Consider the following 14552-nt stretch of genomic DNA (forward strand, 5'->3'; position numbering starts at 1 on the left):
GCCACCAGGGAAGCCCAAGCCTTAATATTTTAATGACTCAAATTCAAACAGCAAATAAGTTAACCCACAAAATGAGTGTCATGTTTGTTCAAAGAACCATGACAAGAGAGCAAGCGTCAGCTCTTCAGGATTTTACACCCCCACCTAGTGGGCTCAGATGCAGGACCTTCCCAACCAAGGACAACCAGCCTACATTCTAAGGAACTACCAAATTGACATACTAAGGTGCTGGAATGAGGGCACTGTCACGCCACAGGGTCAACAAGACTTACCTTCCTGAGCAGCCATGGTCTGGGTAAGAAAAGCCCAAGAAATAAATTATCTCCCTCCTTTCAACTGAGCTCCTCACTGTACATTGCAGAAGGAAGAAGTATGGAGGCTAGTAGGACCTCAGGAGAGAACTCCCCACCTACCACGTACTACTCAGCCAACTTCGATGGTGCTCAGGTCCCGTCCAGGGCCCTCTGCCACAGACGACAGGTGACCCACCCTCCAGGAGAGGCCCCCGTGTACCTTGATCATTGGCACTGGATTTGAGGAACTCCTCCAACCAGCTTCTGTTGCCTTTGGCCTCTGCACTCTTTCTGCTGGGTTTCTCTTCAGAGATTTCACTGCTCTGGGCAATGACCTCAGGCTTAACAGCCTGGGTCACTTCCTTCCTGCCTTGCCAGGCAGGTTTGCTCTCTGCCGCCAACACCTGATGCTCCCGTTCTGTAAGGTGCAGCAAGTAGCGCTGCTTTTTGGGATGGAGCCCTGTTAATTCAATGCACACCTGTCATTTCCCTCTCAGGCCAGTCATCTAATGGAGAAATAACTACAAATTAATCAAAAAGTACCCTGGCGGGGTGGGTTAGTTAGCCTGTCTTACACATCAGTAATGGGAGTATAGGAAGGGAAGAGGAGTGTGGTCACTCTCTTTGCTGGAACATAAGTCTTGGGAGACTTTGTCTCTCTGTCTTTAGCTATCTTGGGGATTAAGCATCTAGCAACCGGGAAGAGGAGGTATGAGCACCTTTCCAAGGGCCTGTAGGTTGTATGTAATCATTACTATACTGCCCTGGAGGTGGTATGAGAACAGAGCTCTTCCACCACAACTGTTCAAAATACAAATGTCTTATCTTCTATACTGAATGGACTAGTAACTTTATGTTTTTACAGTTGGGGGCATGAAGGAAACAACCAAAATGAGGCATGAAGCATATGTAGTCCTTGTAAGCATACATGGTCCTTTCTTTTGGCAGCAAAATCTAAGCAAGCCAAGACTGACCTAAAAACCTCTATGAAAACATATGCTGAAGTCCATATTTTCAATTAAGTGAAGGCTGATATAATAAACAGACCAAGTATCTACCAAATATCACCTACAGAAAGAAAAACACTAATACTCACTTGGGTCAACAGGAAAAATGATGAAGGAAAAGGGACAGTAAACAAAGTGGTGAAAGACAGCCCACATCCTTTATGGGACAAAGCATATGGTCTCTACTATATGTTCTGGGCCTACAGCCCAGGCTACTACTGCAACCTTCAAGATAAGCAGAGGAATGCAGGGAACCTGAGAAGACCAATGGCACTAGGACGAGGAACCCTTTAGCAAAGTTTATTAGTGTATGTACAGGTTCAGAGGCAACTTCAAAGAAATCAATCTAGTTACTGCTAATCCTTCTCTGTCCTCTCATCACACTTAAAGTGAAAACCGTATCACTGAAACCATGTAACTGTTACCATTTCCTGTCCAGGAGAAAGGTCCTTGATATCTCAGCACCCCCGAGACACTATGTACTTCTATCCCTCTCATTGGCACGTATGCCTTTCACAGATGTCTCAAGACAGGTGGTTTGAAGACTGATTAGCTAGGTGATATTTTGTGTCTTCCAGATGAACAACAAAACAGTTGTTGAATAGACAGGACCCTATCTTCCTTGCCATATAACTTATCATCAGATGAAGAATCAGTTTATCAGCACAAGTGTTTCAGATTCCAAGTCCAAATTTTACATTTTAACTTCAGATGTCATGTAGTCACCTGTATCTCTAATAACAGTTTCAACCATTCCTAAACAGGCATCATTCTCAAGGAGAATATTTTCTACTTAAGTTTTCACCCTCATGCAAACTTTGTAAAAGTGATATTAGTTTATATCTCACCCACCTGATTTTTTGGCTGGCATCTTCTGCCCACAGAAAATACCCAGAACACTTGTGATGACTTATTTCACATGTGCTGGCAAAGAGTGATTCACTGGTAACCTCATCTCCCTGCTCCTCATTGAGTGACAGCACCCCCACAGAAAGAGCCCTTTCCTGACAGGCTCTAGGCTTCCCACCTGGTAAAACCTGCCTGGGTGCAGAGGGTGCCCCTTCACCCACCAGGTCTGGGAGCATGCAGCACATGTGTTGCCCTTCCCGCTCAGCCAGGCATTGGACTCCTGTGCCTGAACTTACAGTCTCCTCATGCCTTGTCCCCAGGGACCCCAAAGTGTGATGTCTGTGGCGCCTCATTCTGAACTATTATCAGAAAGCTCCATTGCTAAAGTCATGGTTCACTGAAATCACTCATCCACACACACAGTTTATGTTTTCTTCTGCTTTTCACAAGAGGATCTTTTCCCAAACTAGGTCCATCCACCCTTTCCCCCAAATACCCACTTAAGACACTATGAGAAAAAAAATAAAACAACTGAGACCTTTTCAGTGCTGCCTCTCACAGCAAAGATCTGGATTCTCTTAAATGAAGCCCTCTCAAGGTGGGTGTTCTGAAGAACACCTATGACTGTGCAAGATACACAGGCTATACAACCTACATGGGACAGAAGCTATACAGCACATTCCTGCGGATATCAATTTAGTCTTTTGCAATTGAGGTCATTTTAAGGCCTATCCAAATAACTGCCCTTGAAGACAAAGAACACAGACAAAGAGATATGTAGGGGCACTGACCATGAGGATCTGCCATTGTAGCTACTTTTCTAAAAACAGAAAGTCACATGTCCTTGGTCTTGCAGTCTAGGCAGATGTTACCATGTCCATGTTCTTTTCTTCTCTTTTATTTTTTTCAGTATGCGGGCCTCTCACTGTTGTGGCCTCCTCTGTTGCGGAGCACAGGCTCCGGACGCGCAGGCTCAGCGGCCATGGCTCACGGGCCCAGCCGCTCCGCAGCACGTGGGATCCTCCCAGACCGGGGCACGAACCCGTGTCCCCTGCATCGGCAGGTGGACTCTCAACCACCGCACCACCAGGGAAGCCCCATGTCTATGTTTAACACTTGCTTCCTGCAGCACAGTCATATGATTCACAGCACATATGTCCCATAATATATCATGTTGTACCACAGTATTTCCTCACAAAAGCATCACCACGGCAACATTTACAAGTCATCACAGCGACAAAGCAACCTCTCTACTATTGAGCCATGCCCAGTTAGCACTAAACAAAATGGGGAAGTACTGATTGTTTAAGACTTACCAATGATTTAAATTCCATCCTCTGCAGGTAATTACAGAAACTCCAGCAAAAGCTAACCTTGTTAAAACTTATTTCCTCTACAGAAGAGGCATTGGGAATCTCTGTTCAAAACTCAAAGTAGTTTACAAAACATACACATGCTGTAGTGTAAGAGAGGTTTCCTGACCTAAAAAGTTTCATGAAGCTCTCTGACTCAGCCTTCTTCCAATTCCTGCCCAGCCATTTCCATTGAGCAAGTCCTAAGTCTGACCCAGCCAAACAGCTGGCAAAGAAGACTGTCACTGCATGTTTGAGAAGGAAGGGATGAATGCCTCCTTGTCCTTCCCACTGATGGTTCCTATTTATGCACGTCCTAGTTTTAAGAACCTAACTCATTTGTTGTCTTCTAAAGTGAAAATTTACCTCAACTGCCTATACTATCATAGAGTAAATGAAAATCTTGACCACCACATTTTCAAGTTAATTCACCTTTTTGTAGGCCACTGCCACAGAGATGTACCCAGAGACGTACCATATTAGAGTATTTCTAAATTCAGGACCAGTGCTTCTTTGAAAAAGGATATATGTCCCAAGAAATAACCCACCCTAGCTGCTTCTTTCTTGGATGCCACAACTTTCAAAAGGACAATCAACCCTTCACTCTGCAGACTGAAAGAGCAGCCTATTTCCCCCTGCAGCCACCAAACTGCAAAGTGAATTCCTTCCTCTCACCTCCCTCAACTCTGAGAATAGACTCAACCCCATTCTCATAGATGTGGTACCACACTCAAGCTACTTACCTCTCTCACTATCATTCTGGTTGTCAATGGCCTCCAGGGTTACCTTCTTCCGCTTTTTGCCCTGATTTCCTTTCAGCCTTTCCCGGTCAGCAGGGCTGAACTTGCACACCTCAGAGTCTTTGGTTGCAGGGTGGCCACATTTTCTCTCTTTCATCTCCATCTCCGAAAAGCGCAACATTGCACGCTAGAAAGAGAATGAATATGGAAAAAATACAGCTTACCATTAAAGATATTTTAGTTGCCTTATCTTAAAGGAAAGTATCTCCAAAAAACGGTTTGCCTGAAAACAAATACAATTTATGAAATAAAGTATGCATGTATGTATATTCATGAACACACTATTGCAAAAATACATTCTCTTTTGGAGATAAAAACAAAGATAAAACAGTAGTAAGAAGAGATGCACAATGAACAAAGATGGGCGTAAGCTATAAGCTTTCCTTCAAATATTTTGTAATAAAATTTAATTCTAAAAGTTTATGTAATATTCTAGTAAAAATAATCTGAAAAACAGAAATTTGCAGAACTGATGGTGAGCCAGGTAGATATAATACTGTCCTTCTGCAATCCTTCTATTCATGTAATTAAGGTGGGCATTCAATGAGTCATTTACATAACTTTATCCATTTTTATAAACATGTGCCAACTTTTTTCATGACTTTACAGCAATAATTTGACTTTATTCATCTTTTAAATAATGCTAAAAATCTTGATAAATTCCTGCATGAATGATGATTCACTACTGAATTTAGTAACAGGCTACATATAGCTCATCATGCAAGGGGTGTGCGTGAAGGCTGCACGAATGCCACAGACATGCAGCTCCTACACACTTCCACCAACTATCACCACATAGGGCATTCTGAACAGCAATTCTAGGTATAACTGTTAACATACAGTAACAGCACAGAAATTAAAGCAACCTGTAAACATCACACAATCTTTGCAATTATTAAAACTTCTGATATCAGCATTTGAGTGAAGTCCTTTTAGAGTCTACACAATAATTTGGAGTATGCAGATACACGAACCTCCTAAGTCCTACCATGTACTCCCCTTACTGGAGATCTTTCAAACATTTCAATTACCATAAGCTTCAGTAATTAAATCTGCCTAGTGTCCTGCCCTACCATGTCCCCCCAATCCTCTTCATACATTTAAAACACTGACAACTAGTCAACCTCCTGAAATTTGGGTGGGGGGCTCACCTGCAATGCCCGCTGCTCCCGGCTGAGCTGCCTGGAATCTGCATACAGTTCAGTAGTGACACATTTGAACTGGTCACCCACATAACCAGTAGAGTTTGCAATTCTCTTTGCCAGCTTAGATGGCTTTGGTTTCAGAACTCTGATATTGTTTGATTCTGCCTCATCAACTCCATCCTTGGTATAAATGGGGGTGATGTCCACACTCGGTGGGGCACTGCCCAAGCAAAGTGGTTTGGGATCCTTTTGGGTTTCACCAGAAGTTACCGCAGGGCCATCATTCCCAAGGCTTGGCTCCAGGAATGGAGTAAAGACCGACATCGCCAGCTTCTCCTTGTTGGTTCCCACTGGAATATTCTCCGTGCTTAAACGGAAGACAGACTGGCCTGGAGCTTGTTTGAAAGTACAGGCTTCCTGAAAGTCACTGATCTGTCCCGACTCCTCTTTCAGGGCAATAAAATCCTGGTGTGGCTGCAGGGCTGGGCCAGATGGGGGTTTGGTGGGCTCAGCACTATGGCCAACACTCTCAGCCGTGAACCTGGCTTTGGATAGGTCTGCATCAGGTTTCGCACCTGGCTCTTCCTCGAGAAGATCTACACAGATAAGACTGTCACTCCTGATGAGAGTTTTCCCTTGATTCCAGATAAGGCTTGCATTTAGGTTCTTGTCAGTGGAGACTTGTGGATGTAACGTGGTGCTGTTAGCTTCCAACACCTCAGGAAGCTGATTCCAAACGGTTGAGTCCTCATAGGAGGCTCTGTCGTGGGACCCGGACAACTTCTCTGTTTTCTCTTCTTTAGTGGGCATAATGGGCTGCACCATGTCCAACACATCTTGGTTGGCCACAAACTCTGGCTGGCCCAAGGGTACCCTGTAGGGCAATCTAGGCTTTGTGGCAAGGTGCCCGGGAAAGAGAGTACTGTTTGGCAACAAAACTGGGTGAGGGTAGATAGGTCGCTCACCATGTAAGGAGACGCGACTCAGATGCACGCTTTCAGGTGCTGGGTAAGGGAGGTAACTCCTAGGGTAAGAAATTGGTGGGGACCTGAACGCCTCATTTGGAGATAGAAATATTGAATTTGGTGGGAGGCCATTCTCATTTGCTTTGAAACTCGGTTCTGGGTTGCTGGCTTTGGTGCCCTTGCTGCTGATGCCACTGCCATGCTTGGCAGTTGTGGTCAGGGGCTGGCCCATGTGTTGATTAAAACATGCCATGGAATCCATGGAGCTCCTGCTAGTCTTGTTGCCATCCGCACTGGCATTTGGGACTGGCAACACAAAGGCTGGGTGACCCGTGCTCAGCACTGACCCCAAAACGTTAGTGACTGCAGTACCTGTGTTTCCCACTTGGAGACGTGAAGAACTGTGCGGCTGCGAGATGGCCCAGTCCAAGGCCTTGTTTTTCAGTGGCAGGCCTTTGCCATTGTTCTCTTTGTTACACCTTGGTCCAGGCACCACCCAGGATGAGGTAGCCATGTTAGTGATCTCAGATCTACAGGCAGTACAGCTGTTTCCTGGAGGAGGCAGTGTTTCTTTTGGAATCTCACTTCTGGAGAGCACTTGGCCACTTCCAGTTCTGCTGTAAACCAGGACCTTGGGAGCCATCTTTTTCATGTGGTCAGCTGTGGAAGCATCTATGTCCACCACTTCAGAAGACAAGTCTAGGGGCTTATTAGTGACATCTTTTGTAACCATCTGCTTCTCCAACACAGGAGGTGAGCAGACACCTTTTCTGTGTTCACCTGCTGTTTTCCAGATGTGCTCAGGAACTGGCTGAGGACTTCTGCCTCCTTCTGGAGTCTTCAGATATTTGCTGCTGCAGAGCCTGGCCACGGGGAACTCGCTGCTGACCGTCATATATGGCTTTGACAGGGAAATGGAGGGCGAGGTGGAAATCATGGCATAGTGCTTATGAAATTCAGAGTAGGTGTCTGCACTGGGCGGGGAAGGAAAGCGGACTCTTGGTAAAGGCCAAGGTGAGGGTGGCAGTAGAGGAGCTGTGTCCTCCAGCTGGCCATGGGTGACTACCTTGGCAGAGAGCACCCCAGAGTGCTCATTGTTCTGAAGGTGGCAATATGAGTGGGAATTAAACAGGTTCCCAGGACTGACGCCCATCTCCCAGGGCAGGCTTTCGTCTGCACAGTGGACCAGAGGCGGGACAGGTGGAGAGGCTGAAGGCAGAGATGATGGGATGTAGGGACTGACAGAGTGAGGGACTGACAGTTTTCGCTCATTTGCGAAAACTGGAGAATACAGCGACTGGGCTAAGCTGTGAGACTGCTGAAGTGGCATGGTCTTGTACATGTTCAGTGAATACTTATTCGGTGAGCTGTGGAAAGGGGAGATGGCTGGCATGGCCTGCTCCATGTAAGGATTGACCCAGGGCATCTGCTGGTAATTAGCACCCCTGATGTTGAAAGGGCTGTATCTGGCACTGGCAGACCTATCTAAGCCCAATGTTTCTCTTGTAGGTATAACGCTTTTTTGTATACTAGGTGGTGTTTTGTAAACAGCACTGAAGCTATCTGGGGGTTCTCCAGAGACAGCGGAAGCCTCCACTGTCTCGGGTATATTCAGTTTGAACTGCATCTCTGGACTTCTTTCTGAAGAAAACCCAGGGCCACCTAAAGAGCTCATGGCAGCCTCCTGACCTTTCTCTGAGCCCAGTTCACACAAGCCAGAAGATATAATGCCTTCAGGTACACAGAGCTCTTTCGGAATCAGGCCACTGCGGTCCATGCTCACCACTGCCACGCCGTCGATCCAGTGGGCACTAGTCACATCCACCTTTACAGAAAAAGAACATGGGTGTCACTTACCATTCCTTCAAAGCAGCAGTACCCACCCCAAAGAAAATCTGCAAGTTAATTTATTATGACAGCAGCCTAACATTAGAGCATCCATGGTTAAAGATGAACTAAAAATAAAATACTCACAGGGCTTGCTTTTTCCACTACTACAAATAAATCCTATCTCATGGCAGTGAAATGTGCTGCCTGCTTTCTTCACTGCTCCGTTCAACTAGCATTCTAAAAGCATGTAAAATGTTTACCCCTTTAGAGTTAATATATATTAATTAAGTTATCTATTAACTCTGAGAAGTTCACCTTCTTGGCAAAAGTTCTATATTACAATTGAGAGGACACCATCTCCACCGCTTCGCACTACCCTCATGGGATTCAGAACTCACACTAAACCTCCCCAGCCCTGTCAGGGTTGTGGGAGGGATTCTTTCCTGGATATAGGAAGGCACAAATTAATATAACCAGAAACAATCTTCCATTGGACAACTGGAACATGGCATATTACCTGTCTCATTTCTAAATCAATGAAGAGTCTAAGGGTCAAACTGTGGTTACATCTTTTGATTTCCTCTCCCTAGTGTCTGAAGATAGTCCTGTGTTTCATATTTTACTGCTAAAAGGTAAACCGTAAGGGTCTACTTAAAGGCTCGAAATGTATCCAGCTAATGGCACTGACAGAGCCAAAGACAGAATCTCCAAAGCAGTAAGAGAAAAGTGACTCATCACAAACATGGGAACCTGTATAAAATTATTAACCAATTTCTTAGCTGAAATCTTGCAGGCAAAAAGGCAGTGGATGATAAAATTAAAAGTGTGCAAGAAAATAGCTGTTAACCAAGAATACAACATTACAACATCTGCAAAAATGTCCTTCAAAATTGGAGGAAAAATTAAGGCTTTTCCCAGATTAAAAAAAAAAAAACACACACACACAAAACAAAAACGATGAAGGAATTCACTACCACAAGAACTTCCCTAGAAGAAATTCTAAAGGGAGTCCTTCAAGTTGAAACAAAATGATGCTCTATAGCAACACAAAGTTACATGGATTACAAGATTCTCCCATAAAGTTAAATACACAGGTAAATAAAGGACCTTGTACCACTGTAATGTGGGTCCATAAGTCCATCTTTTAACTCTATTATGAAACAAAAAAATTATATCTATGTTAATGGATACAATATATATAAAGACATAATTTTTGACACCTATATGGAGACAGTGAACCTAAAAATACATCGTTTTTACATACCATGGACGCTACCAATCTAAAATATATTATTACTGTTGAAAGATGTTTTATATAATCCCCACGGTAACCAGAAAGAAAATATGTATATAGAATATACACAGAGGAAATAAGGAGGGAATCAAAGCGTATCACTACAGAAAGTTGACAAAACAAAGTAAGACATTAAAAGAAGAAATGAGGGACCAAAACACTCAAGACATACAGAAAACAGCAAAGGTAACAGTAAATCCTTCCCTATCAGTAATTATTTCAAATGTAAATTAATTAAACTCCAGTCAAAATAAATACATTGACTGACTTGATAAAAACACAGGATCTAACTATATGCTGTCTAATAGAGACTCACTTTAGAACACTTGCCAAAAGACACATCCTAGGATCCTATAAACATCCCCTACACCACCACCCCGACATCTGCACAGGGCAAAGACTGCCCCCAAAGTTGTGAGCACCAAAAGTTCTCGGACCTCTCACCTGCTCTGCCCCTGCCATCTTGACCTGAATTATCCACTCCCCTCTGTTTGCACCTAAACAAATTTAATTTCGCTTACGGTCTTTAATTTTAGCATGACCACTGCATGTAAATCAATTATGACGATCACCATCTAAATTGTCCCCTAACCCTAAATCAGGGTAAACTGAATACTGTTCGCCTCCTGTCTCTTGGCTCACAAATTATATTTTGTCCTGTTAGGACCTTCTCCAACCTGACTCCCCACACCTGATCACCAGGTGTGCAACACAGAGGTGCCGAGTGCCAGTGTTAGCTTGGGAGACACAGCTCGATTCACTCTATTATAAAGAAGAAACTAAAACACCATTGTAAAACAATTATACACCAATAAAGATGTTAATAAATAAATAATTTTTAAAAAAATAAAGGAAGAACATTCTACTTTCTGTTACCCTCAATGAACTCTTACTCAACAAAAAATCAGATATTCCTCCCAAGGAACACCTTGGGGACAACCAGCAAGCCTGGCCTGACTTTGGAGAGGTCAATGGATCACTCACTCCCCTGGGCAAACTGAGGAGTCCATCACTCCAGCCCCAGCTGCTTCTCATCGTGGTGGCCACAACCTAGGAGTCAGCAAGGTACACAGTTGCAAACAGACAGACTCCCAGAGGCCACAAACATTGGCAAAGAAATTGGGGTGGCTCAAGTCAGCATCTGCCTCCATTCCAGGCCCTAACCATGTGAGGGAGTGGCTAGGGCCCTGAAGCAAGGAGAAGGTGTGTATTTGCTGAAAGCACCACCCTCCTTCCCATCTGAGGCTCCCAGGGCACCAATCTGACCTGAGGCCTAACAAACAAAGGGCCTTTCCTCCTTAGGACAGTGGGAGAAGAGTCAACCCACTGCCCTCCATGAAGCAATGTCATGAGGACCATCCCGGCAATGCTGGAGTTTGGGAAGCACTGCATACCACTGTTCCCTGCCCTGCCTGATCCCACACAAGCTTCATCCATGTGTGAGCCTCCCAATAAAAACTGGAATGCTGGGATGGGCTCAAACAGAGGCAAACAGACTCTGCAGGCAAACCAGGGGCTGGAATTTAAGTGTGCTTCTAGGGTTGTCAGGCACCTGCTAATCCACCCTACAAGTGCCATACTCCCTTGGTCTCCTCCAGAAAAAAAAAAAAAAAAATTAAAGCATCCCAAATTAAAAGGCAATAATTACCATTTATTCCTCCCAGAAGCAGTACTTCTTTCAGTTCTGTCCTTGTCCACTAGGCCCTGCTCCACCTAAGCAACAGAACCACAAGCAATATACACTCCCCATGACAACAAAGTAGAAAGATATTCCTCTTTTTCCACCACCATCCATCCACTAAAGGTCAATAACTCAAAATCTCTTAGAAGTGTTCCTTTATATTTAACACATACCCTATCCCCAGCTTGAGAGAAGAAAATATAACCAGAAGCAATTGAGGGCCATCCAACTTAGCTAGAACACTTTGCCCTTCCTGGCCAAAGATGCACTACTTCACTGTAAGTGAGTTTGTGAATGAATAGTTGGGCCCAGGCTTCGCTGCCTGTGTTGCTTTCACTGAGCAGGAAAGTTTTTGTCAAGCACTGAGGAATTTTTGTCATTCAGACTGTGTATCTAACCATGAATATTTGCATTTGAATTATTTTTGTTTCCAAGTGACCCTCTTCACATTTTTAAAATGACTTTTGTCTCTAGAAACATCCTATAAAAATTCTGCCCAGTTTTCAACAAAATCCTGTATCTCGTCTTAGAATATAGCAATACCTTATGTCCTCTGTATTTACATACCCATGTTTACTTCTCAATTGGCCAGTTATCTCCAGTTTTGTACATCATCCGAGTCCACCTGTCTTGATTTGCTCCAGCACATGTTAGTCAGGGGAACTTCTTAATCTAAATATTCCTAACATATACAGCTTTCTAGGTCCTTATGGCGTTTTTGTTCTGCCTATTGCCTATAACATTACACATTCCCAAGCCAGAACAACATAGGTTTACAAGGGAAAAAGAGACAGTAGATTCAAGAATTAGCAACTTTTATTTCCAGGGTGTAAAATGTGTTATCTGTAACCCACCCACTAAAATCAAGTTTTGGAAAGAACCAGACAAATACCTGCATCAGTATATTAAGTTTTTAGACCAATCCAATACTGGCTCCAAAGCATCCACATATTAGTCTCCAATTCCTGTTTGGAGGCTGTCTCCCTGCCCATTTCTCATCTGTCTCCCCCAAAAGGTCATGGTTGAAGGTGTGTCTATTTATACATATGACTCAAGGTCCTCTTTGGTCTCTCCAGTGGCTACCTGTACACACTGCTCTGGTATTTTAGGCTTAGGTCTTCCTTCTGCATCAACATTGGTCAGGGTCTCTATGCAACCACAGAGCTCTACGCAGACTTTCCTGTATTTGAACACCAGCATGAATCCTTTCTCTGAATACTGGGGTTAGTACGCCAAGTTCCATTCCTTAAGGGAGCATGCCTATTGTGTATGTTCACTGTTACCCCACTAAGAATGACCAGGTAAAACTAGACACTCTAGCACCTGCTTTTGGTATGTCAAAGAATTAAACCCCATGCACCTGGATGTGAACAGAAAAGAAAAGAAAGTAGCAGGCCAAGACTGCCATCCTTTCCCTATGGAGGATACTCTGCCTCCAGGAATATCCATTAGGCTTTGTTCCACCACCTTGTCCATTATATAATTTCCAGTACCTCTACAGGGTTAAGAGCAAAGAAAACCCAGAAGCCTTCCTTCCACTTTGCTCCATGAGACCTGTAAGGCTGGGTTGCACAATCCTGCTAGTGGGTGTTGGCCAGCGCTTCTGCATCCCACCCTTCCCCCAGCTACCAGTCTTCCTCCTCTCCCCCTTCTTCAGCCAGAAGGAGTGTCCGTTTCTGTCGAACCAATCTATTACAAGCACACCAACAATCCCCTCGAGGGCGCGGTACAGTTCACGGCGGACACAACCAAGCAACCCTGATGACGCCTACGTGGTGGGGGTCGGGGACATACATGCACCCGAAGGCACTAGTGCATAGGTGTTCCTTCCCGGGCCAGCCTGGCCGCCTGCGCAGTCACAGTGCTGCATTCTAGGATATACACACACGTATGTATTCTATGTATAAAGTTTGTTTACTTATTTATTTTCTTGCCTAATCCCCAAGCGGGCAAGGAGCACAGGCGTAGTGCTTCGACAAGAGTTTAGGGAAGGAGGCAAGGAGGAGCAGGTCGGCAGCGACGCGAAGCAGAGCAAGTTAGACATGTGTCCAGGCGACAAAGAGCGGGAACAAAGGGCTGAGTGCTCGGCCTTTACGCGCAGCGTATAACGCGTCAGTCGGGATAAGGTATGCTACCCTCATGGCCGTCCTCACTGCCAGTAACCCTCCACTTGCCAGTGGAGCTTTTCTCAACCGGTGCCTCAGGGGCACAGCCCAGGAGGCACAGAACTGGCCCTCACTTCAAAAGTCTAGAGAGAATGGCCAATGACCTGTCGAATTCATTCATCAGAACATTTATTAACTCTCAGGCACCCAGGGCCTCAAAGGACCTCAATGTGCCCCACACAGTCCCAGCCAAAAGCGCCAAAAAGCCTCAGGACCTACTTCCCAACGGAGGAAATCCCGGCTTCGGAAAGCATATAGTTAGTTACACAACGGCGACCAGTCTAGGAATAAACATCAACCACCTATTAATAATCGCCATCTCCTGCGCTCCTCTAAGCAGTGAAGTAAGTGTCCGAAGTAAATACGAGAAGAAACATGAAAAGTCCAGACCACACAACGGGTGGGAGTGTAGTGCGAAGGCTGGAGAAGCTAGTTATAATTGAAATCTCCGAGTATGCACACCTATTTAATGACCTACCATTTAAATGCCCTCCACACACGGAATTCTGTCACAGCAAAAGAAATCCAACAGACGCAGCGTCCATTTTCAGAGGTAGGGCAAGTGTCAGAAATAAATATATCTGTGCTGGCCACTCAGCACACTTTCTGGGATGATGCTGTTTCTTCCTCATTTTTAGTCCCATGTCAAGAAGCTTCTCCAGGGACCCAATACCACTTGTCCTGCCCTAGCCTCATCCCAAAAAGGGGACAAATGCAGCTAAAACACAGAGCTGTCTCATTTACACTACTCTATACAAATACCTACTTGAAGCGAGCTAATTCCTCTCTAAGCTTTGTTTTAAAATACAGTCCTCGCGTATTTAAATACACCTCTTCAAATAATTCTCCTTCTGCTCTCCTCTTCCCCCTCATCCATTCTGCAACCGCCACCCTTAAGGCGCCGAACGCCAATACAGGCGCTCAGCGTCTAGTCGCAAATCGCGAACTTTCTGGAAAAAACCTCTTTAATAGTAAATTAACCCTTGCCTGGCCTGAGCCTACAAGCCAGGAAGGTGTTTGTCTCCAGAGCCCCGGAATGTGCCGTCTGGCAAGCGACAGGCGGTGAGCCAGCCGGAACAATGCTCGCGTCCAGCCGCACACCTTGCACACAACAGGGGAACCGAGTATCCACCCCCAAACCCCAACCCACGACCTCACGCCGCACACGGAT

At 44.9% G+C, this 14552-nt stretch overlaps 1 protein-coding gene across 1 annotated transcript in view; it reads right to left on the reverse strand.

The window, feature by feature from the left end:
* The window catches only part of LOC114891678 (BCL-6 corepressor-like), a 43791-nt gene extending 35588 nt beyond the window's left edge, over positions 1–8203 (reverse strand). The window contains exons 1-4 of the mRNA XM_029215926.1: positions 5453–8203; positions 4245–4428; positions 3466–3542; positions 514–772 (exon numbers count right to left, since the gene is read on the reverse strand). Coding sequence (XP_029071759.1) covers positions 514–772; positions 3466–3542; positions 4245–4428; positions 5453–8188 — 3256 coding nt within the window. The 5' untranslated portion in view covers positions 8189–8203. The remainder of the gene's footprint in view (positions 1–513; positions 773–3465; positions 3543–4244; positions 4429–5452) is intronic.
* Positions 8204–14552: the final 6349 nt, after the last annotated feature.

Source organism: Monodon monoceros, unplaced genomic scaffold, assembly GCF_005190385.1.
Source record: "Monodon monoceros isolate NGI ecotype Baffin Bay Population unplaced genomic scaffold, NGI_Narwhal_1 Contig174_ctg1, whole genome shotgun sequence".
Classification (NCBI taxonomy): Eukaryota; Metazoa; Chordata; class Mammalia; order Artiodactyla; family Monodontidae; genus Monodon; species Monodon monoceros.